Source organism: Vidua macroura, chromosome 3 (assembly GCF_024509145.1).
Source record: "Vidua macroura isolate BioBank_ID:100142 chromosome 3, ASM2450914v1, whole genome shotgun sequence".
In the NCBI taxonomy this organism is placed as follows: domain Eukaryota; kingdom Metazoa; phylum Chordata; class Aves; order Passeriformes; family Viduidae; genus Vidua; species Vidua macroura.
The window spans coordinates 4,926,482-4,950,428 of record NC_071573.1 but is presented as its reverse complement, the minus strand read 5'-3'; the positions used below and the strand labels follow the sequence as shown (position 1 = coordinate 4,950,428).

At 49.1% G+C, this 23,947-nt stretch overlaps 1 protein-coding gene across 4 annotated transcripts in view; it reads left to right on the top strand.

Annotated features, from left to right (window-relative positions):
- The window catches only part of SERTAD2 (SERTA domain containing 2), a 75,232-nt gene extending 60,449 nt beyond the window's left edge, over positions 1-14,783 (top strand). For 3 of the 4 annotated variants that reach the window (XM_053974368.1, XM_053974369.1, XM_053974370.1), the window contains one exon: positions 13,029-14,783. In XM_053974368.1, coding sequence (XP_053830343.1) covers positions 13,033-13,980 — 948 coding nt within the window. In that variant the 5' untranslated portion in view covers positions 13,029-13,032 and the 3' untranslated portion in view covers positions 13,981-14,783. Of the gene's footprint in view, positions 1-8,042; positions 8,091-13,028 lie in introns of those variants that run through there. The other variant, XM_053974371.1, reaches the window with a different exon arrangement.
- Positions 14,784-23,947: the final 9,164 nt, after the last annotated feature.

Here is a 23,947-nt window from a genome sequence, read left to right as displayed (position 1 = left end):
GTGGAGGCTTCAGGTTTGTTCAGCATTACCAATGCAAACACTATAACAAAAATAAGATAACAATGCTCGGCTGTTCAACACGAGTGGGGAAGGCAAGGCCAGGTAAATGCTGTGCTAACGTTGCTCTTGGGTGTGCTGAAGTGTAGCCCAAGCTGAGGACCAAAGCAAATGTGTGGCTGGGAGACAGCAGAGGTTTAGTGGGAGAAACAGGCTTGTGTGTGTCCCTGCCCTGTCTCTTGGCTGTGTGGGTATTACACTGTCACTGGGCAGAGTAGAAACTGCACTGCCACCACGTTTGCCTCCCCCATGGCTCCTGGTGAGCGTGTCAGAGGCTGGCTGTCATTGCCAAGTGGCCAGGAGGAGCTGTGAAGATGTGCTGGCTGGGACATTCCTCTGGCACAGAGGGGATTTTTGGGGTGGGGAAGACCTGATTCGACGGGCATTTCCAAGGGAGGGTTGGGGCAGTCTCCAGGGGCATTGGGTGCAGCCTCAGGGGCCTTCAGAAAGGGCTTTAAGCTGTGACTAGGGGTGGGAAGGCTTGAAAGGGCTGAAGAAACTGTCAAGTCACCAGAGAGCGAGTTTCTGGTTTTCATGTGTCCCTTCTTTGAGGGTGGAGGCTCATCTAGCTCAGGTGAGACAGCAGCCAGCACCACATCAGAGTGCCACTGGATTCAGGCTGCTGCAGTGAAATGAAAACCATGCTCAGGGCCCTGCATTAGGCAAGGTCAGACCACTGGTCTTCAAATGAGGGGCCAGGTTTGGTACCCTCCTCAGCTTGGAGGTGTTAAAAATAAAATAATCATAAAATCAGAGGTGTTGCCACAGAATGTCTGAAGTTCCCAACCTGTATAACATGATCAGTTTTTTGAGTACTGGTGGTTTTAAAGACAAATTTCTCCTTAATATCATCTGGAATTGAGTTTTAAGTGGTGTTGAATGGCATGAGTCTCGGTCTGTGTAATTATTAGGAGCCAAAACCTATTTACTTTGTTTCACACCAGTAAGGTGTGTTGGATTTCATCTGACAATTTGTTTCTAGTGAAGTTAGAATAAAAATTGAATTCTTGATATAGTAGAATACAGAGAGAAGAGTTCAAACATGTGTTGTTTTCTTTTAATGTTATTTTGACAACTGGGTGGTATATGGAAGTAGCAGAAAAAAGAAGTTCCCTTTTTCAAGGAGTCCTGAAGTGGTGGAAAGATCTAAACTTGCCCTAATACTTCCTCAGATGTAACAATTAAAACTGTTTTTCTTAATCCCAGATTTTCCACCCCACCCCAGAAACCCTTGTGCTGTTTGAACCACACTCACCTTTCATAGAAATGTGACAATTATTGGCTGTTTTCGTACAGTTTCTTATAGTAGCCTGTAACATTAGTCTTAAAAAACCCTCCTGTTGTGCCAGGCAGGCAATAAGGTTGAGTGAACTGTGCTATATAGCAAGAACCACCCATGATTGGAGGTAAACTATGCGGATATATGTTGGGGTGGAGGTTGAAAGGAGCGTGGAGGGCATATTTGAAGCAGACTGTGCAACTGCTATAGCAGGTCTGACTAGTTTGAGATGCCTAAAGGCAGCTTTGTCTTAACTTCAGGTAGCTGCAAAATGAAGTTTTAAATCCTAATTCAGAAATACATCATCATCATCTTCCGGTGCCTCCGCAAACTTTACTTTTCATGTGTTTTTACAGGCACTCTTTCTCCCTTGGAAAAAAGCCTTTAGCAGGTACACGTCCACGTGCATGCATATCATTTGCATATTTTTCAAATATACATTTCATCAAGATAGGAGACTAGCGTTTGTGTGCAAACCACAGTGTTTTTTTTTTTTTTTTTTTTTTTTTTTTTGAACAGTGGTGGTTACATTTTGCTTTCTCACTGCTCTGTGGGCCTTGTGTGAGACAAGCCACTCTACTTGAGCACTTGAGCACTTTTGGCATGGCCTGATTTGCTGCGGGCAGGGTCTCGTGCCTGCTCCTGGCCCTGTGTCTGAGCAGTGCCTTAGGTGGTCACAGGGATTTTGGCCAGGGTACTTCCATGCTGGCTGTCCCAGGGGTCCAAGAACCTGCTTGGGTTACCCTGCTGGGACCTGGCTCCCCCTTACCCCCTCCTGTTCCATCTGCTTGGCAAAATTGGCTCTTCTGAATAACCCTTCCACTTTCCTTCCCTAACTAAAGTGTTCCACAAATAGCTTGTGAATGAATACAAGAGGGAGAATATTCTCTCTGTGTGACACACAGTGGCAAGCTTCCTGTCCCTGCTCTGCTTCCCCTTGGTGGCAGGGGCACACATGTGATGTATGTATGCTTGGATGACGACTTCAATTGTGGGGAAAATCAGTATAATACTATCATGGGTGAGGTGAGTGGGTTGTGCCTGACTGAATATGAAATAAAGTTTCAGACATTTCGTTTCCTGAGCTGTTCTCCTCCTGTATTTTCCGCTCCCAATTTCCAAAATCTAAGTTTTTGGTTAAGTTTTTTGTTCTGTGTTAATTAATCGGTCCTAAACATGCTTCAAAATACAGACTTAATATATGTGTTGTCAAAAATATGCTCTTAAAATGGTGCCTCCATCTAAGTTTAAATGATTTACTTGAAAATGTTTAAATTACTCCACATAGAAGAGACATGGGTCCCATGGTGGCTGTTTTAAAGAGCATCACTTTGGTGTAGTACTTTTTATTGTGAAATCAAGCAGGTGCCACGAGAATTGGAATCTCTTTTGTCTCTAACTCATACCTATTACAGGTTGGGAATAGTTCAAGGTTGGCCAAAGTTCCCTTTAGTCAGTTTTCAGAAGGCTCCTTTGTAGGACATGGAAACACATGCTGTATTTCAACAAATGCAAGAGCTTTAGTGCACTGGACTGAAAGGCCAGTTGTCATCTTGGCCATCATGATTTAACATCATCTGAGCAAACTTTCGTGTCAAATTTTAACTATGTTTTAAAAATTTGTTTTGTTTTCACTGGTGGTGGAGAAATGTCCAACAACTTTTTCACCTCTTTAACAGAAACTTGCAGGGTGAGTGGATTCCTTTTCACAGAATGTATTTTTTTGCAGGGTCGTGTTCATTTCATTTCATTTAAGCAAAAATGTTGAAAACAACTCATGTGCTGTTTGAGCTACTTTTAAAAATGCCAGGGAAACACCTTTCTTTTCTCCTAACTCACAGCAGTGCAAAACTGGTTAGCAAATGAAATCTGCAGGCCAGATTGACTAAAATGACTTGTCATTGCTGGGATTTGTTTGGTGCATTTGCAGTATATATTTCTTCAGAGCTTTTTATTTTTTTCCTTTCTCCTCTTCTTCCCTCCTGCCATTTGCTGCTTTTCAGTTTGACTGTGATAATTTATTCAACACTGTTTTCAGAGCAATAACCTACTTTTTGGCAAACCATTCAGTTCTTTCAGTAGTGTGGGGGCTCCCTCCCCACCGTGTGTTTATTAAGGGTCTATGACAAAGGGGAAAAACAAGGTATCTTTGGGGAAAAGATGCTACGGTAGGATTCAAACAAAGTCATTATACATAGGTGAGAAAAACTCCCTCATTATACACGAAGGGGTCTCGTCTCTCGTGGGGGCACACACAATTCTCATTAACCTTTGCAGGAATTGCACGGGTCCAGCAGAGATGGGTGTGCAGTGCTCAGTCCCTAAAAACACCAGGCAGCCTGTGACACGTGCGTGCCAGCGGAGGCGTCTCGTGCCGTGGAACACCACGGTGCCGTAATCCATTGTTCTGTGCGCCAGTGCAGGGGAGGAGGGATGCACAGCAGGGCTGGCTATTTCATCACTCTCCCTTAGAGCCTGACCAGTAGCATCTTGTCATTGCAGGCTTGTAATTTTAGCAGTGAAAAGGGAGTGTGTGTGTGTGTTTCCCGGCCTGTGTCACTTTCTGGTGGCTGTTCTAGGTGTTTCGGGTTGTTTTGAATTTCATGTACAAGCGAGGTGTCTCTTTTTAGACAGCCCTTGAGCTGTGCTGGTGCCTGCTGGCTCTGCAGCGGGAAGGAATGGAAGGCAGTCTTGGCTGAACTGGGCCCTGGAGCAGTACACAGCCATCTTAATTGCTGCTGCTCCACCTCTTGAGGAGATGGCTCTGGTTCTCCCAGCATGGAGCTGTGTGCAGCGTGGCTCCTTGCCCGCTGACATGGGAATTCATGGTGTCCTGGTCCTGCCTGTGGGGCCAGCACCTCCTGCTTCCATTCAGGGAGGCCCAGAGTGCTGCACTTGTGGGAAGAAACAGTGCTGTGGAGCAGGACGAGCTTCTGGGCCGATCCCAGGGAGGCTTGTGTGTAGAAGCCATCACATATTTTTTGGGTGCCAGCAAGCAGAGTCTGCTGAATAATCAGCTGATCACGTAGTGAAGTCAGGGGATCTGGCCCGGTGCTGTGCCCGGTTTGCTTTACTGCAGCTCTGATTTCCTGCTGCCGATGCCCAGGTGTGTAAAGCAGCTCCTGATCCTTCAGCAGAGTGCTGAGCCCATGTGTTCACAGCACATTTCACACTTGGCAGGCCTGACTGCTTCCTTAACACTGCCACACGCAGATCCAAATTTCAAAACAGCCTCAGCCTGGCTCTTTGGTGGCTCTTTGAAGCACAGAGCCCAGCTAAGCTGAACCCCAGGGAGAAGGCTCCTGGTGGTGGCTACTGTTGGGAGTAGACCGTGTGTGCAGCCACCCTGGGAAAGGATGTAAAGGAGATTTGGCACAGAGGTGACCTGAGATAAGGGCAGCTTTGCCATCTTCTGGAAAATCTCTGTCCCCTCAGTAGGGAGCCCTAACAAAGCATCTCCTGGTAGTGGGAAGGGGGGACAGCTCCACCCTGATCTGGCTCAGAGCAGGTGGTTGGTGGTCAGCAGGGCCATGTCTGCACCAGGCCTGTGAAGGGCTGTGGCAGGGTTGGCAGTCGTGGACTTCCTAAAGCTACCAGTTAAGGACGAGACCAAAAAAGGGCAGGCTGGGGGCTTGTTTGCATCTTCTGGGCACTGTTTTATAAGGAAGCACATGGGAAGTCCTGTCTGAAGCAGAAGGATGTGGATTGACATTTTGATTTTGAGATCTTTGAGACAGAAATTAGTTTCTGCTGGGCAATCCAAACCTGTTCTGTTTTTTTTTCCAGTAAAGACAACTGCCTGCCTGTATATGAATATCAAATAAATGTTTTTCAACCCTGGTGTGTTACCCAGGTATATTCTCCCTCTTGCTTTGCACTGAAAAGGAGTTGTCAGAGTTGCTCAGTGCTTTTGCTCTTGCCTTCAGCCTCACAGTGGTTTGCAGTGTGCCTTGCTGGCTTTCCATGCTCAGAACCAGTGTGGTCTTGTCCACCTTCTGGTTCTGCCAGGGCAGTCTTTAATGCTTTAACAAGCTAACAAGTGCTCCTCTGATTTAAACTTGCATTAACTTCTGCTACCCTGATAGAATTCCTAATATTATAAACACCCTTAATAACACGGCTATAATCTAGAAAACCTGCTGTCCTTTTTCCAAACAATTACTTAATGAGGCAGTAATTTATTCTAAGCTATATTTATTGGAGCCCATTCCAGCTTTATCAAACGAACTCTGTTTGGATGTGTGCAGTTAGTCAAAAACATTAAAACTGCTCGGCTTCTTCCAGGGGAACATGTTACATTTAGCAAACTGACAGCATTAGAAACTGGTTCCAATTTAATAGAAGCATATGTTTCCTGCAAGGCTTAACACGCTGCAGAGTCAGAGATTGCCTTGGACTGCGGCTTTGCCTTTTTTTAGCGTGGTGAAAAGGAGCTGCAAACTGAAGGCAGAAGTGGAGTTTGTGTTTTTGGCTGTTTTGCGGAGATCCTTCTAGCAGGGCTTCTTCGGAGGGCTGCACGTTTAAGAAACTCTCAAGAAAGTGGTGTGGGCGGTGCACACAGAGCTCTCCTCCAAACGCAGTTTCTGATCATGAGCAAACAGCAAGAGCTTGCTTTGCCCTCTGGGCCTCAAATAGTACAGTATGCAACAAGGGAGAGCAGGCAAGGCACGAGGATGGAAACAGTAGGATCAGATTACAGTTTCAAAATATCGCTGGAACACGTTGGCTGGCGTTACACTATTGACTGGCTTTATAATTGCATTGCTTATTTGCTAGGGAAGGCTTCACCTTACTGTCTGATTAACATGGGCACTCCTTCGGGGACCTGGGGACTCCAGGCTCTGAGTACCAAAGGCAAACCCCGTGAGACCTGCACGACTTCAGATGCTTCTCAAATGAGAGTCTGAGCTTCCTCTGCTGTCTCCTGTTTGCCAGAGGTTTCCTTACACAGCCTCTGTTGAAGTTCTACTTAGAATATCCTCTAACAGTCACCCACTCTGGTTTTCCTTCTTATTTTGAGTTTAACTGGGGAGGAGAAAAGACCCCTGTCACTCAGCTTGCTAGCTGCTCTTCGCTCAGTCTTCACTCTGGGTGAAGTGCCTAAAGCAGGGGCTAAAGCTGTGTTTCTGAAGGGAGAGAGAAGCTGCCTTTCTTGCTAAATGCAGGACTGGGGTGCTGAGGAGCTTTACTTGCTTCTCTGTTTCTTCTGGAAGAGCTGAGGTTTACCCATCCACCACAGGAGATGGGGAAGAGTTAGGTCCCTGTAAAATACGTGTGAGAAATACCTGCCACTTAGAGTTACTGCTGGCACTGACAGCCTTGCAGTGAAGGCTTGCAAACATAAAAACAATCCCCTGTACTCTCTGGAAGCAGAGAGCTGCCCAGGAGGCCAATTTTTTTATATACTCTAAAGGAGAGTTTTGTAAGTGCTTATTAAACCTCACTCAGTTAAAAAAAAAATAAATAAAAAGGGCAGGCAGAATTAATGTAAAATGTGTCAGGGAAAACAAACCTTGTAAATATGAAATGTCTGAGCACTGGCTCTGGAGAAGACAGAAACCCCTGCACAGCTCCATTCCCTCTACCTCTCTTGGGGGGTTGTGGGATTTGTTTCCTAACCCACATGTGACATGAGACACAGCGTTGGCAGGAGTCCTCTTTAGCCAGGCAACATGGATGCAGTACACTCCAACATGTAAAAAGTGCATCAGATCCCGAGAAAGCAACCTTGTGAGTGGGAAAAAAAAAAAAAAAAAAAAATTAAAGAACACTCCCCTCACCCCCCCCCTGCTGCTCCACCCCCCCCATCCGGACTGGTCGGTTCACACCCTGCAGGCCAGCTGCAGCACAGCACAGGCAGCGCGGCCGTGCAGCTCTGCATGGAACAGCCTGTCCCGGCTCCGGGGATGCTGCCGTGCCAGGCTTTAAACACTCCGCTGACAGCAGATGAAATCCCCAAGGAGGGGCCATTTCCACCGAGCTCTGGCTCTTGCCTCTGAAAGTCCATGTTGGTTATTGCTCCAGCCCTGGAGTTAAACCTCGACACCTGGGCTGCTCAGCTTTCCCCCTTGTTTTGAGCGAGGCTGGGAGAACCTGCCAGGTTTGTACTGGCCTTGCCCTCTGCTTTTCCTTTGTAACTTTGAATGGGAGGAGGGTGCCAGTGCTCTCAGATGTCTGCGCTTCCACCTGCTGGGGCAGGTTTGCTGTGCTTTGCCAGGATCCTGCAGGCCAAGGAGCATCCTTCTGTAGCGGGTGAGCCCATGGTCCTGCCCCAAGGTTTCTACAGATGTGTCCGTTCTCTCTCTCTGCTGTGGCCTTGGGGATGTGGAAACAGGGACAGGGAGAGAGAGGTTTGCTGCTTTGCCTCCCTAGCTCTAGGGGACAGACACTTTGAAGTTGTGGCGACTGGTTACAAGTTCAGGTGGTCGCTCAGGCTGGGTCCAGCAGCACTGAAATACCTTGAAGCAGCCCAACCTGCCTCTGTTAGGTTCTGATCTCTGGCCCTTGAAGAGTTGAACCCAGTTGGCATAAAAGGCCTTTTTATTTTGGTCCTGCAGCTATCTGTGCCAAATCCTCATTCTGCTGAAGTCAGTAACAAAACACCCATTGACTACCATTGAGCCAGGATACAACCAATGCACCCCTCAAGGATGCGGAGTGAAGGATGGAGGAGAGGAAAATTGTGTTTCATGTGCCAGAAGTGACACAGAAAGCAGTTCCATAATTCACTGGATAGGTTCTCCAAGAAAGCCTGGTGAGGGTAACTTACATCTGAAGTTTGTGAAACTTAAGGGAATGAAGTGTACAAATTCAGTGCTGTCATTGCTCTTTGGGGGGCTTCTATGGGGAGCTTTTGTGTTGTGGGGTTTTGTTGGGTTTTTCCATGCACACATGTGAAGTAGCATTTTAATTCCCCCGAGTTGCCTTTTTCTTTCTCTCTCCTTTTTTACCCCCCCCTGTGGTTTTAATTACCTTAAATTTCAGAAAGTAACTGGTCCTGCTTTAAACTCCTCACACAAGCCCCTGTGGTTCACACCTGTGTTTCGGTGTTCGGCTGCCTGGAGAGGAATGGCTGCCTGTGGACTCGGGGATTTTGATGCTTTTACCTTTTTGGGCAACGTGGTGTTCGTTCTGAAAGTAACCTCAACTCTAATAAGCTGTTCATGCCCTAGACTGACTGAGGGAGTGGCATAAATCTGTGAGTGGAAATGTGACTTCTTAAAAACCCTTTTCCGCTGTTCCTCTTGGGGTTCAGTTCCTCCTTTTTTTCCTTCCTGTCTGTCTTGATGACCAGGGAGGGCCTAGTGGATTGTAGAATTGATTTCCAAGATGAGCTTTCAGTCTTGAAAGTTATTTTAAACTTAATTGTTAAAAGTATTTGGGAATTAAAATTAAGGGTTATTTTTTGTTACCAGGTGAGCAAAATCACTTTGCCTCTCAGTTTTTACATATCTGGTGCTTTTCTATGCCAAAGTGCTGATTATTAAAGACTTCAGAAACAGTCTGGTGGTGTCGAAGTGTCCGAAGGTCTCCTGACAATCTACATGTACCTCTGTCCTCGGGAGAGCAAAGGATTCACATCACTGAGTGGGCTCAGAGATGCAGGCATTGCACAAGCTCTACTGCGTTTAATCGCTGCGGGTTGACTCCAGAGAACCATCCACTCCAGGCTGATTATCTCTTCTACTGAGCCCCAACTACACTTTTTTTCCCAGCTCTGTCTGAAGAGCATGTAGAGCCAATAAAAGGAAGCTAAATGACACACAAATGAGGAAAAAAATATATACTACTTTTGTTTTTCAATTAAGAAAAGACAACTCCCAAACAATGCTAGGGTTTCTCTGGCGCTGAGGCGCGTGCAATCGCCCTAAATGGGCAAAAAAAGCAAGTAGAATCTTTCTCAGCAACAATGGTTTAGCTTTTGGTTCTGGGTCTTCCAGAGCTGGAGCCAACTGGTAGATAATATTGGGGAAGATCTCCAAGTAACTTCCCCCGCCTCAATCCCTAGAAAGATGCAGCTTTTACATTGTCTTTCTTCAGCTTTATGGTTCCACATACCTAAGAAAAATTGAAAACTCACTTGCAGACCAAAACCCTGCAGCACCCTTTATTACATCAGCAGCAACAACAACAAGGTCCAGTCCAGTCTCAACTCTCAGCACCCGGCCTCAAAATTGTGTTTAGCAAACGGGTGAAAGTGCAGCAGAAATACATCTGGCTGAGGTTGCTGCTCAGCCAAAATAGATGCATGGAAGACCTTCCATGAACGTTAGCCTTTATCTCTGCCTGTGCAGTGCCACATTTGGATGGGTCGGTGTTGCCTGGCTGCCCTTGTCACAGCTGTATGACTTGGTTGGACAACTCTCTTTTGACACCTGGGATGGTGCGGGTTTGTCTCATTTTGTGCTGATCTTTGGTCAAGCTGATCTTTTAAGTTTGGCATTTTTGTTTTCCCAGCAGGAGGTTTGGCTGGAAAGGTTAGGAGCAAAGTTTTGAGGTGAATGGAACTGACTCAGATCAAATGCTGGTATTGTACAGCATCCTTTTTTTTTTTTTAATGTTATTCTCTATCTTAAGACATACAACACTGATCCCCTTAATGCAGGCATGAAACAGGTTGGTTGAAGGAGGGGAAGAGATGGTTTGAACTGTAAAGAACAAGCAAGCAACATTGTCTTAAGCTTCGATGGTTAGAAACTATGAAATTCCTTTATGAAGAGCCAGAGAAAGATTGCAAGCCCCCAAAAGCATGTCTGATTTTACCAACTCTATCAGTTGGTCTAAGAAGATATCACCTCCTTGCTTTGCTTGGCATGAGTGAAGTGATTTATGGAAGCTGGAGGAAGATATTCTTTACAATTCCCATTGGCACGCCAGAGGAGAAGGGGATAAAATAAAACTTTATATAGCCGAGAGTCTAGCAGTGCTTATTTGAGCCCTCCCCTTGGTGGAATAAAACCTCCATGCTTAGGCTGATGTCCTGCTTTGGTGCTTTAGGGGTTAAACCCTCTTCAGAGAGTATTACTGGGGAAAAAGGAAACTGAAAGCTGTGCTGAAAAGCTAGTAGGTGAGACTGGGAGTTGCCTGATCTATTTTATCTTTTAAAAGGGCAAGCTCTGAATCAAGCTGCGTGAAGATCGAGTGAGATGCGAAAGCTTGACAGTCACACATACAGGAAATCTTGAATTATCTCTGAGCTTCCTGGAAAATGACGTAGGGAGGTTATCGTAGTATTTACTTAGTGATGATCCCACAGTTCTTACTGATCAGCCTTGAAAATGTGTTCTCTAGCAGCACCTCAGTCTTGGGTGGAAATGGGCTCGGTTGGGTTTGTTGGAATCGCTTGGCAGCATCACCTGGCAGTGATGAATAACTGAGCACAGGGAACGGAGCCTGGGCTGTTTTCTTTATCATGGGGGAAAAGGTTTGCTTTGTGCAGGGAATGTTTTTATACATTCCTGGCAGAGGCTGACAAACTTCAAGCTCTTCCAGTCCCCAAGCCATTTAAAAATGTCTTCTTTAAATAGAGCATTGTGGAAGGAGCCCTGGTATGTCTTTAGGTCAGAGTCTGTCTTTTTTCAGGGGGAGGAGATCGTAGGAAGGGGATGGAAAGCTGCTCATCTCCTCCTAACCCCTTGCTGCTTTAAAAACGTGCTGGAATTGGGCAGGGTTTTTAATTCTTGCTAGCCTGGTCCTCCCTTTCTTGCTCATTTCTGTCTGAAGTGAAAGGAAACGTGTCTGCTGTGAACACTGCAATAGCAAAGCCCCCTGCTCGCACCCCAAACCCATGTGAACAGCTCCAGAGTATCCATGGGAGTGACACCAGGGAGCAGAGAAAAGCCAGACTTCGGCAGTAGCGCTGAATTTCAGAGGTTTTGTTCACCCGAGATTCCAGGCGCAGGAATTGCTGGTAGCTGGCCAAGGAGCTTGGATGGCAGCCTACCTGTTCCTCAGCTCTGCTCAGCCTGCTCCCTCCCCCTGCCTTTCTTGTTTTAATTGCATAATATGCTAGAAATTTATCTGGATTTGGGGCTTATTTTTAACCAGAAGAGGCTCGCTTCACCCCATCTGGTTTTGGATTTACCACCCAGCAAATGCTTTTTGAAACTCTTGTAGCACTGAAACCCTGACTCCTTTAGCCCCCTCTTCTGCTTTCCAAGGGTCTCTTTGCTCTTCAGTGTTTGTCAGTCATTTTTGGTGATGTTTAACTACGTTGTCTGTCTGCTGAGCTGGTGTGAGACCATCAAACTGTGCTAGACCTGCCTAGTGCAGTTGTTTTGCAGGCACGAATCCCACTGGGTGGATTGGGAATTGTACGCAAATAAGGAAGGCAAATTTTGTCTCCCAGATGATAGCTGCATAATGTGAGACAGGTCAGGTCTGGGGTAAAAATCTATATGGCTGTTGCAACTTCTTTCTGGATACTTGTGGCTAGAAAGCCTCTTCCACTCCTCCTTCTCCTTCTCCTTCTCCTTCTCCTTCTCCTTCTCCTTCTCCTTCTCCTTCTCCTTCTCCTTCTCCTTCTCCTTCTCCTCCTTCTCCTTCTCCTTCTCCTTCTCCTTCTCCTTCTCCTTCTCCTTCTCCTTCTCCTTCTCCTTTTTCCCTTTTTTTCCCCTCCTTAAACAAGGCAAACTTCTTCATGCCAGAAGAATTTGTCAAACAGAGGGAGGGATACAGGAATGAACAGGGAGCTCCTTGCAGTCATATTAAAAGAGTGAGTGGGTTAAAGCTCCAGCACCTCGCCACTCTACCTGGGAAAATGAGAGAGCAGTACGTTAGGTCATGCTACTGTCACAGCACAGCAACTCCTTCATTCCTCTGCGTTTGGGGGGATCTTGGTGTCACAAAAATAATGGTGACAAAATGAGGTTGGGACTGTGCTGTGTAGAGGAGCATTTCCAGGCGCTCTGAAACATCCTGGAAGAGATGGCACTGGGGACTGAACTGCCCTACTTAATCTTAGCTCAGAAATAATTTATAATGCGGGGCAAGTTTGGTAAAATCCCCTTTGTATCCTTCAAAATCTGCCGTCCGACCAGCAGCAGAGCATAGTGCAGAGAGTGGTCTTGGGGATTAGACTAAAAGACTTGACAGATCGTCTTCTTCATCTGTAATTTATCTAATTCTGAGTATAATAACTGCATTTCCTGCTCTAGTAGTTTAGTCCTTAGGCAATCAGCTAAATAAACCCATATGTGTATATCCTGCTGTACCAAAGGGCTGGATCTGCCAACCTCACTGGGGAAGTTTCTCTCAACACACAATTGCTTGAGCCTCACTTCCCTTCCCCCGTGAACACAGTTTTGAATTAAAAGAGGAAATTCATTGTGAGAACTTCGGTGCTTTACATTTGTATTCCCAGGCATGGCACTGCCTCAGCCAGGGAATGTAAGGAAACGTTCAGTACAGTGCCTGTGGCTTGTGCTGCTATGGACAGGTATTTGCTTTAATGAAAGGAAGGGGAAATTTGCTGCCAAGCATGCCAGATCTTGAGTATTATAGATGCTGTCTGAATTCCTGCTTGGAATTTACCAGCACGGCCATGCCTAAACATGGATGGACCAGAGCCCTGCACCCGTTAGGGTGGCTGCTGCGTGCTCATCACGCTGCTCTGGGCCAAGGCCGAGTTACTGATGGGGAGAGATGTGCACCTGCCTTGCTGCCTTCATCAGTCTGCTCTCTTCCCTTGCAGATATATGTTGGGGAAAGGAGGAAAGCGGAAGTTTGACGAGCATGAAGATGGGTTGGAAGGCAAAGTGGTGTCTCCCACTGACGGTCCCTCTAAGGTGTCTTACACCTTACAGCGTCAGACTATCTTCAACATTTCCCTTATGAAACTTTATAACCACAGGCCATTAACCGAGCCAAGCTTGCAAAAGACAGTTTTAATTAACAACATGTTGAGGCGAATCCAGGAAGAACTCAAACAAGAAGGCAGCTTGAGGCCCATGTTTGTGGCCGCTTCGCAGCCTGCCGACCCTCTCAGCGACAACTTCCGCGAGGCGCAGCCGGCGTTCAGCCACCTGGCCTCGCCGCCCCTGCTCCCCGCCGACCTGGTAAGCACTATGCCCCTGGAGTCCTGCCTCACCCCGGCCTCTTTGCTCGAGGACGACACTTTTTGCACTTCCCCGGCTGTCCAGCACGACGGTCCGACGAAGCCGCCACCTCCTGCTCTCCAGCCAGTAAAGGACAGCTTCTCCTCAGCCTTGGACGAAATCGAGGAGCTTTGTCCAGCACCTACCTCCGCAGAGGCAGTAGCAGCTGAACCAGCCGCCGGCGACTCTAAAGCCCAGCCCAGCGAGTCCAACATCATCCACAAGCCCGAGGGCCTCCCGGAGAGCAGAACGGCTGAATCCAAACTCATGGACCCCCTGCCTGGCAACTTTGAGATAACAGCTTCCACAGGTTTCCTCACAGACTTGACCCTGGATGACATTCTGTTCGCTGACATTGATACGTCCATGTATGATTTTGACCCCTGCACGTCTGCCACGGGGGCTGCCTCAAAAATGGCTCCTGTCTCAGCAGATGAGCTCCTAAAAACTCTCGCTCCGTACAGCAGTCAACCAGTAACTCCAAATCAGCCTTTCAAAATGGATCTCACAGAACTAGATCACATCATGGAGGTGCTTGTTGGGTCTTAAAAATATTAGAAATATAGCAACTTTTGTTTTGTCTTTTTTTCTTTTTCTTTTTTTTTTTTTTTTTAATTTTAATTTTAAGTACCAGTATATACACTTGGTAGTATTTCCATAGTCCCTCCCAGCCCCGATTCACAGCACTGTGCATGCATCCTTGCTTGCCTTTTTTGAAAAGAAAAGGATCACACTAGTTTTTGCTTCGAGCAGAGTTGGAGTGCCTTCATCCATGTATGACCACTTCTAATGTATTTTTTTTAAGTGGTTCCTCAAGGAAGACCGAATATCCTGGTATAGGAAAGAATATGTATTGTAGACAATGTTATGTTATAAAAAAAAAAAAGAAAAAAGGAAAAAAAAAAGGTAAAAGCTAAGCACAAGGATTATGTTGGGGAAAGCTGTAAATTGCATGTGCATACTTGTCTATTTTTTCTATAAGTTTTATTGCAAGAGGTAAAAAATTTTATTATTTAGATAATCTCAATACCATTTTAGCCCTGTATAGGTTGACTTTAGCAATTCAGCCTTTTGGAGGCATTAACCTGCTCCTCTTTAAGTGTTGCATTTACATGGCTGTTTAGAAACTGCTGCCCAAATTTATTTTATATTTTTGTACAGATTCTGCAGTTTATGGTATTGTTTTTTCTAAAAACAAATGCTGTTTATACACACAAAAAAAATAGCTATTTTGATAGGATTTGCTCACATAGTTCCTGCATAATTCAGATGTACAAGAACCACTTGTACTTTTATACAGAGTTGTAATGTTTTATATGTGTATGGTGCAAAGAGAAAATTGGATCAAATAAGCCTGCAGTCGGTTTCCCTGAATGCAAACAAACAAACAAACAAACAAAAAAAAAGTGCTTTAAGAAAGGGCTGGGAGCTGCTTCTGCCGGAGTTTCACAAGTGTTTGCTCCCTGCTGTACCCACTGCGCACTACTGTGATTCCTGAAACTTAGAGCCATGTCCTTTTCCAACACGTATGTGAAGCAGTTGGCAGGAAACAGTTGTGGAACTTCACCCCCGGAGGTCCTGAGCGCTGCCGTGCCCGCAGCTCCCGCCCCGCGGCCGGGCGCTGCCCCCGAGCCCGCCCGCCCTGCCAGGCCCCCATCCCGCCTGACGTGGAGCCTTAACCCGGCGGAGATCGGCACCTCCTCGCCCGGAGCTCCTGGGAATGGTGTGGGGGGGGAGCGCCGTGCCCGGAGCCCGCCGAGAGCCCGGGGCATCTCCCCGACAGAGCCCGCCGAGAGCCCGGGGCATCTCCCCGACAGAGCCCGCCGAGAGCCCGGGGCATCTCCCTGACTGACGGGCACGGGCAGAGAGCAGGGCTGGGAGCGTCCGCTCGCCCTTTCTTGGAGCATTTCTCCTCCCCTCTCCCACCTCACTGTGCTAAGTGCTGAAAAAGGCAGCTTCAGTATTACTGCAGTGAAGCTCATCTCGTACCTGCACTGGATGGACTTGCTTTGCTATCCGTTGCTGTCGAAACTGGAGCCAGTCGTGCGACATCACTTGGCATCTCGTACAGAGTTGGGTTCTTGTATCAACTGTGTTACCTGCTTTACACTTTATAGACCCGTTTTACAAGGAATATACAGACACAGCTTTCTATGCATGGTCCCCTTCCCCCGTAACACCCGAGGAGTCTTCTTACTGCACCAATAGCTATTTTTATTTTTCTTCCCTAAGTTCGTTGTGGTGTACATTTAATTTAAAAAGAAAAAAAACGTTTGCAATGTATCATGCCTATTGCTGAAGTTGCTATGGCATTTTAGTTTTCCAATGGTACTTTAGTTGTCGAGTGCCGGTTACAACCTATATTGTTGACATGCCTATGGCTTCTTTAGGAATAACTTTTATATTTATTTAAGAAATTTTAAATTATGTTTTACGTCATTTGGCAATATTCAGTCAATTCTGCTCCCTTCTTGTCATGGATGAAATTGGGTCTTGCCTGCCTTTTGAGGAGGCGGCTTTTTATAAATTGGCACTTTAAAACAGGCCATATATATTTATTAGTGTACAGATAGATGTAACATAGATATGCACACAGACACACGATGAGAGCAAATACATTTTTGCAATGAAGGAACTCCTAATGGAAATGAAATGCATCATGTACAGCTGCGAAAGGCGCTTCTGGCTCCCAGTTCATCTGTCAGGGAGAGACGGGGCTGGGGGAGGAGGGGGGCACTGGCCCAGGGGGGTGGGTTTGCTTTCTTCTTTTTCCCAGGCTGAACTCCGTGAAGCGCTGGGGTGCTGATGGATTTGCAGTCATTACACAGACTAAAGACAAAGGAAGTGATTGCTTCAAACTGAGAACCATTGACCAAGTGTAGCTTTAGGGACCAGGGGAAGGGAGGGCGGGGAGGGAGGGGACAGCTCCAGATCCCACCCAGCTCTTGTTCCACAGCAGTCCTCGGCCCTTGCAGGAGATCCCAGAGCCTTTCTGTCCCTGCACCTCGAGTACCTGGGAACACAATCCTGCACAAACCTGAAACAGCACCAGGCTCACACAGCAGCTTGCTAGGTGCTTGCCTTACCATGGCTAAAAACTGATTTTCAGGATGCTGGAGCCGCCTGTCTTTTGGGATTACTTAAGTATTTACACCTGCAGAAATACCACCTGCTAGGCAAAAGCTCCCATCAGTGCCCTTCTCAGAGACCTGTGCTGTTAAGGGGAGTCAGCTGAAGTTTTTGTACCCAGAGAGCAGGAGCCAAGCTCTAAATCCAGTTTGCCACTCAGGCAGTGTCTGTGGCTCCTTGGTGCTGAAGCACATGTCCTGGGGCAGAATCCCTCCAGGAATCCCACAGGACAAAAACCTACTTGATTTGTGGGACTCAGCAGAAGGTTGGGAAGGCTGGTGCAGGCCTGGTTGGAAGGGCTGAGCTGTGGCTTTCCCCCTGCACAGTCACTGACTCTCTAGCTGGGCCTGTGCTGTGGTCCCAACAGCAGCCAAGCATGGAATTTCTCTGAGACCTACACCAGGGATGGAGATTGACATTAACGTGCAATGAAGTGACAAGATGGGAGCAGAATAAGAGGGCTTTGGATTTGAAGTGATTTTTTTTTTCTTAAATTATTTATTCTTTTTTTTTTTCTTCTGTAAATATATTTATTTTATTGTGAAGCTAACAACATCTGGATTGTAACATGTACAGAATGTATGGTAGGAATGTATCCTCTTGTAGGAATGTAAATCTGTATGAAAAAGGGTATGGGAGCCAGATTCAGAAAGAATTAATTGAGTTCCAGTCAGGATATGCATGGATCACAGGATTATATTTTCCCTATACTCTTTTTCTAATATGGGTCTGGTTGTTTGAAATATGCAAAAAAAGGTATGGAGGAGGGACAGGGTTATGTTCAAAATTAGTCCTAATCAGGCTCCTACCCCCCACTGGCTGCTTGAGAGGGGCCTCCCTTGGCACGCTCCTGGAATCTGCCACTGAAGGCAGGAGCAAATGCAGTCCTCTCCATCCTGCTGGCCTGGGAAAGGTTTAGAAAATAATTTTTTTTTTTTTCCCTTATATTTTTTTAAACACGCGTGGGAGGCCCAGCAGAATTCCCTGGGGCCGGACACCCGTAGAAGGGGGCTGGATGTTCCCTCCGGCCCCAGGAGTTGTGCCAGAGCCACGTCCTTGCCCGGAGGTGCGGCCGGGACGTCCCGTAGAGCCCAAAGCCCCGGCTCTGTGCCCGCCCAGCCGGGGCCGGGGCTCCGCAGTCCCTCCGGAGCCCGGCGGGTCCCCAGCGCCCTGGGAGCAAAGGAAGTGGAGCATCCCTGTGGGAGAGAGCGGCTTCGCAGCGCCGTCTGTCCGGGCATCCCTCCGGCACCGCCCGCAGCCGGCTGGGAGAGAGAGCAACGCCGCCAAGGCACCGCCTGCAGCAATCACCGTCAGCAGCAACTCGGACCTTGGGCAAGGTAATTCGGTTTTTCCTCAACGCCGTCTGGTAAGAGCCTGGGTTATTTAAAAACTGATAATTCTGAATCCAAAGTTTACACTTTATTACTGTTAAATTGAGTATATAGCAATGGGTCCTGTCTGACAAATGGTTTAATTCATTCTGGCATGTTTTGAACATTTTATTCTTGTTACAGGGTTTCTTTTGGTTTGGTTTTGTTCTTTTTTTTTTTTTTTTTTCCTCCCCCAACCCCCAATCAGGCTTCAGTATCCTGCTTCTGTGCAAGTTGCTTTCAATATTCTATTAATTAATGAGACTGAACATTTTAAAATAAATTAGTTATTTTTAAGCACTTTTTTCTTTTTCTGAAAATAAGCCTAATGCAAGTTCTGGAACCTCTTTGAAAACACAAATTGCAGATAAAATCCCAGCCTCAACTCCTATCTAGTTCTGAGCGTATTCCATACTAGTGCCTGCAAAGGCCAAGATTCTGGAAAAGGTGTAAATAGTGTGACATGTTCAGTGCATGGTTGTTTGAACAGGGCTTGTTATTGTCAAAAAAAAAAAAAAAAAAAAGAAAAAAAAAGAAAAAAAAAAGAAAAAAGGGAAAAAAAGAAAAAAAGGCTGTATTTCCCCTTCCCCTCCCACAGACCTTAGAGCTGTGCCTTTTCTATGCAATATTACAGACATCTGAAACCAGATTACTGTATTCACATGTAGGTATGGGCTGTAATCAAAAAAAAAAACAATTGGACAAATGTACATGGAAATGAGCAGTCTTACTTTTGTAGTTTTATATTATACAATAAACAATTAAAATAAATTCCGGCTCTGTTCTTTCTCTCCACGAAAGAGGACGGTCAGGGGAAGACAAGACCCCATGAGGGCTGCAGGAAGAGGGGGTGGGAGGTGTTCACCCGCGGGAGGTGGCAAGGGACAGGGGAGGGACAGCCCGGTCTGAGCCCGCTCCACCTGACACAACAAGAGAAACATCGCCGTGTGCGAGGCCTGTTCCTGCTGTGAGGCTTTTGTCCTCCGCAGCACAGAGAGGTGCCCGTGGTGGCCGTTCCTGGACGACGTGTGCCGAGGGATGCTCGGGGCTGTCAGCGGCTTCCCACGGAGCGGCCAGGCCGGCCCGGAGCGGGACCTGCCCCGCTGCTAACGCGCGTCCTTCAGGCCATCAAATCCCAGCGGGAAACATCCGATACCTTCATGCAGCGCTTGGTTTATCAGTGCCCTCCTCCCCTCCCCACTCCTCCAGGTGCCTGCTGTTTGCTTGCAGGGCCAGCCAGGAGGGAGATCTCGCCGCTGCCTTTGGCTCCCTCCAGCCTTTTGTGGCCGTGGCTGCGCAGCCCCGGAGCGCCCTGGGCTGGCCCGGCTGCGGCGCTCAGCTCATGAGTCACCCCCTGCGCACGCCTCGCCCGGCCTCCCACACCCACGGGAGCACGCCTGCTCCATTTTGGATTTCCAGAGAGCCAGGAGCCGGCGGGGAAAGCAGCGAGCTGTCCCCGTCCCGACGTGCCGCACGCAGCACCCCGGCTGCGGGCAGCTGGCTCGTGTTCCGGCGCAGCAGCTGCAGCCCGGGGACAAATGGCTGCGGGGACACGGGGCGCCAGAAAAGCAAAGAAAGGAGAAGTGGGAGAATGAAAGGCGGCCCCGGGATTGGATTTCTGTCTGCTCAGCAAGCGCAGGGGTGGAAGCGCAGCCGGGGCTGAGCGCGAACCCTTCCCCGGGGGCTCGGCTGCCACCCGCGCTCCGCGGGATCAGCTCCCGTGCGGACACGGCCAGGTGCTGTGCGCTCATCCGAGGCAGGGCCGGCGGAGATGCCGCTGTTGCACTCCCAAAGCTGCCCCGGTTTTGTTGCCGCCTACCTTTTAAGAGTTTATTTGCTCACTTGTGACTTGTCAGTGAGAGCTGCCTCCAGCGCAGAACACCCAGGCTCCGCACAGAGCCCTTCTTCCCCCTCCTGAGGTGAGCAGCTTCCCACCCGCTCCAGCCCCCCAAGTTCCCACCTCAGCGAGGGCAAACCATTGCTCTGGGCGTTTAAGGCGGGGTACCCGTGCGGGGAGCTGCATCTCCCCTCAGGGTCTGCCCCGACCCGCGGGCAGCTCCGGGCATTTGCCCGCAGGCAGCGCTTGCTCCGAGCCCGCCGTGCGGGGAGCAGCAGGAAGGGAGAAGCGGGCTGGAGCTCGGCGCGGGCTGGATGAGGCTCAGGTCCGAGGTACCTCACACCACCACCACAGCGGAGTGAGGCACTTACCCTGTTTCTCGAGGTGACAGGGCTCTGGGGTGCCCTGGGGACCGAAGGACACTCCCTCCCTCCCTCGGGTGGTGCCAGTGTGCCCCAGGAGCGGCGTTTCCAGGCAGAGGAGGCACCACAGCCCAGGGCAGTGGCTCGTTTCAGCAGCATCGGCCCAAGTCTGCATTCAGCTCTGCAGATGCTCGGTAGCACGAGTCAGGGCAGCGACTCCATGGCTATCAGGAGCCACACCAAGCTCCTCTCTGGGCCCGAGTAAGTGGAGGATCAGGGAGCTGAGGCCACCAGCTTTCAGGGACCTTGCTCAAGTATATGCTGTGTGGGCAGAAAGACAAACACGGCACTGAGGCAAGGAGGGGACGGCAAAAGTGCCCTTGTGCACCATGCTGCTGGTGGCCTCACCCAGGAGGGGTAACACTCCCTGCCTCCAGCCTGCACATCCATGTGGGACACTTGTTCCTCCAGCACTGGCATTAGGAGCCAGCCCTGCTCACACAGCACAGCCAGCTTCCCTGGACCACACACATCTCGTACTCACCAGAGGAAACACAGCAGGGAAAAATCATTGGAGAAAGAAATCCCCTCCTGCCACAGGCAGTGCTTCGTAGAACTGCTGTGAACCACAGCAAACCCATCAGCTGAGACAGGTCTGCTGGGATGCTGGCTCCACGGCTGAGCTGTGCAAGGAGCTGCTTCTCCTGGCTCCCCCTGCCCCTTTCCACCCCACCCCTCTCCTCTGGGCTCCTTGCCCCCTGCTCCCAGTCAGCCCCGGGTCCCATTTGTCTCCATCACTGGTGGCTGCAGGCTCCTCTCCCCGCCTGGTCCTTGCATACATCATCTGCCTCCTCTCCTGGCAGCTCCCTCCTTCCACAGCTCCCCTCCCTTTTGAAGAAACTGCCTTAGCAACTGGCAGCAGGCCAGCAAGATCATGGGTTTTCCCTCCCACCTTTCCTTCTCCTCCAAAGAATGAGGTGGCCAGGGAGGGGGAAGGAGCTGTAAGGCCTCATGTGCAGCAGCCCCAGGGGTTCTGCATGTGCCAGTGGGCTGGGCACACCTACTGACTTCCACATCTCATCCTCCAGCACTCCAGGTGTGCCAGGTGCTCTGGGGTCAGGAGCAGGGAGGGTTTCTTTTAGTCCTCAGCCTCTCTTTCTTTTTCAACCAACATGTCCCCAAAAACCAGCTGATTCCTCCCCAAACATCTCCAGATCTAGAGACCTGTCAGGGGAAGGCACAGAAGGAACAGCTTCCAAATAGCCCATTTCTGCAAGGACTTCCTTCCATTCTTTTGGCCCTGCCTTCCCCACCTCATTCTACTCTCCCTGGACTATTTCCTCTCCTGTTTCCTGTCCTTTTCCCCCTGTTCACTGGGCTTCCTTCCCCTCGCCCTGTTCCTCCCCTTGCTTTCTCTCCTTCATGCAGTGTGGCCTTCAGTACTTGCCCCTTTCCTGGTATGAGCAGGGATGTCATGGATTGTGAGCTTGTGCCAAGCTCTGCATTTATTAGAGAGGGGGAGGAAAAAGAGAAACAAAAAGCCTCAACACCTGGAAGCTTGCTAGAAGACAATACTCAGGTAGGGTAACATTGCTCTTGCATTGTCTGCATGGAGGAAGGATTATTTGGGCTGCTCCAAAGGGACTTTACTGCCTGGCTTGCAACCCTTTGGCAGAGCTAATTTGGACAGCCTGCTCCTTCATGGGGTGGGGGGGGGGTCTGCTGGGGTGGGAGGCAGAGAGGGATAAAACCCCCTTCCCCCTGCCCTGACAGCAGAAAAGGCAGCTACCACCACTCTTTCCCTGCCTGCCAGGGGTTAATATCGTGGCAGCCAAAGTGGCACCTTACTTCAAACAAAGGTTTCCACCTAAATTCTTCAAAAGTGTCACACAAAGTGGTCTGCATTTCTTGCCCTCCCTGCTGCTTGGTGGGAAAACTTGGTGAAGCAGATCTGCCCAGTATAACCTTAATTAAGGGATGTGAGGGGGAAAGTAGGAGACCCCACTGGGAAAATCCAGAGGGGCCACAAACCCAGGGGCTGTGGATGAGGGGGGCTTTGAGTGCTGACTGGTTTGGCAGCAGCATTTTCATGTGAGGCTGGCTCAGGACACAAACAGAAGGGGGGCTCAATTTCCAGCCAGTTTAAAGCCCAGCCCTCTGCTCCTGCACCTCTTTCTCCAGCCAGAAGTGCAAAGAAGCTGCTTCTGCCACCCTGAGTGGGACTGGGGATCACCTCAGCCACTGTCTTGTCTAGGCTCAAGTTAATGCTCCAGTTCCAGGGATGAGGAGCACCTGTTCTCAATTTGGAGAACATCTCTCCTGAATGTAACTCAGTTTTTAAAGCACTGGAGCATCCTACCTCCCTTTGGTGGCTGTGGGGACACAGCTTCAGGCTACACCAGGGTCTGAGGAAGGTCTGGTGAGCTGAGCTGCCAGACTTTGGCTTTCACTGGATGAAAGCAAGAGCAGGGTCTGGGCCCAGATCATATTCCCAGGAGGAAATGTGTACAATAGGAAGCAGCAGTGATGCTCAAAAACCACACAGGGGCTGGCCAGTGCAGCCCAGAGGCAATCCAGGTCCAGCAGCAAGGCTTGGTCCCAGCTGTGCAGCTTCCATCCAGGGAAAGGCTTGGGGGTCAGGAGAGGAGCAGCTCAGCTCCAGGATGGGAAAAGCCTTTCGGGGTTACCTGTGGATCCACGTGGTCTCTGCACACAGCAGCTGCTCTGTCTCCAACCTTTGGATGCTGTGACACAGGGACACCACGGGCACAGCCCCGAGCTCCAGCAGTGTCACCTCACATTCCTTGGAGCAGCCCCTCCTGCTGAGGAACCTCGGAGCACTCAGACTCACAGCCAGGGAGGGAGAACTGGACTGTGCTGCTCTGGGAGCCAGCCTGCTCCCACCTTGGAAAGGAAAAGGATTCAGGGCAACAATAGGGCAGGGAAGAGCTGAGCTTGCAGTTTGCTCTTTTTGCCCTCTCAGATGCAGCTCTGGCAGACATGATGGTGGCAGCAAGGCCAGCCCTGTTTGGATGACACCCTGAAGACACACAGCAACAGCAAAACATAGAGCAGAATTTCTAAGCAGAGTTCAAAACACCCCCTCCATCCCTCTCCTGCTACAGATGACTCCCCAAACACGGTGTGGCCTCACTGGTCTCATGGCTTATTACTTCCTGCAAGCTGAATTCTGGATGGTTTCCTTTATCCAGCCCAAGTGAAGAACTCTGATGCAACAACAACAACAACAACAACATTAAATCACCTCATCACCTCTGCCACCCAATTTGGGTTATTAAAAAGCCTTGACTTAGTGGGCTAGGGATCACCAGCACACCCAGAATCTAAGCAGAGAGGAGCACAACAATGATTTGTACACCCGTGCTGTGTCACAGGGGCTCTGGGGATGGGAGCCACAGCACAGCCCCAAAAGCAGACACTGCAGGAGCAAAGCAAGGGCCAAAAACGTGCCCAGTGAATCATCCACTACGAATTGGTTCAACCAGTCTGGAGTCCCACACACCAAAGCAAGGACAACCCAGGACTGTGTCATCCCAGGCAAAGGAGTGGGGGAAAAAGGGAGAGAAACACGCTGGGCAGGAGGGACGACTCTTCGATGTGGCCCTGGGGATGAGCCTGGAAAGGTGGCAAGTCCCAGCTTGCTCCCTCCTGCCAGAAACTCCTATTCCTGCCTCCCCTCCCACACCCTGTGCTCCTGAGGTGACCTTCCTCCCAGCTCAGCCACCACGCAGCCACTCCCAGGCAGGTCCCCGTGGGGAGCAGAGGTGCAGGGGATGAGGTGAATGATGCTGGGGAAG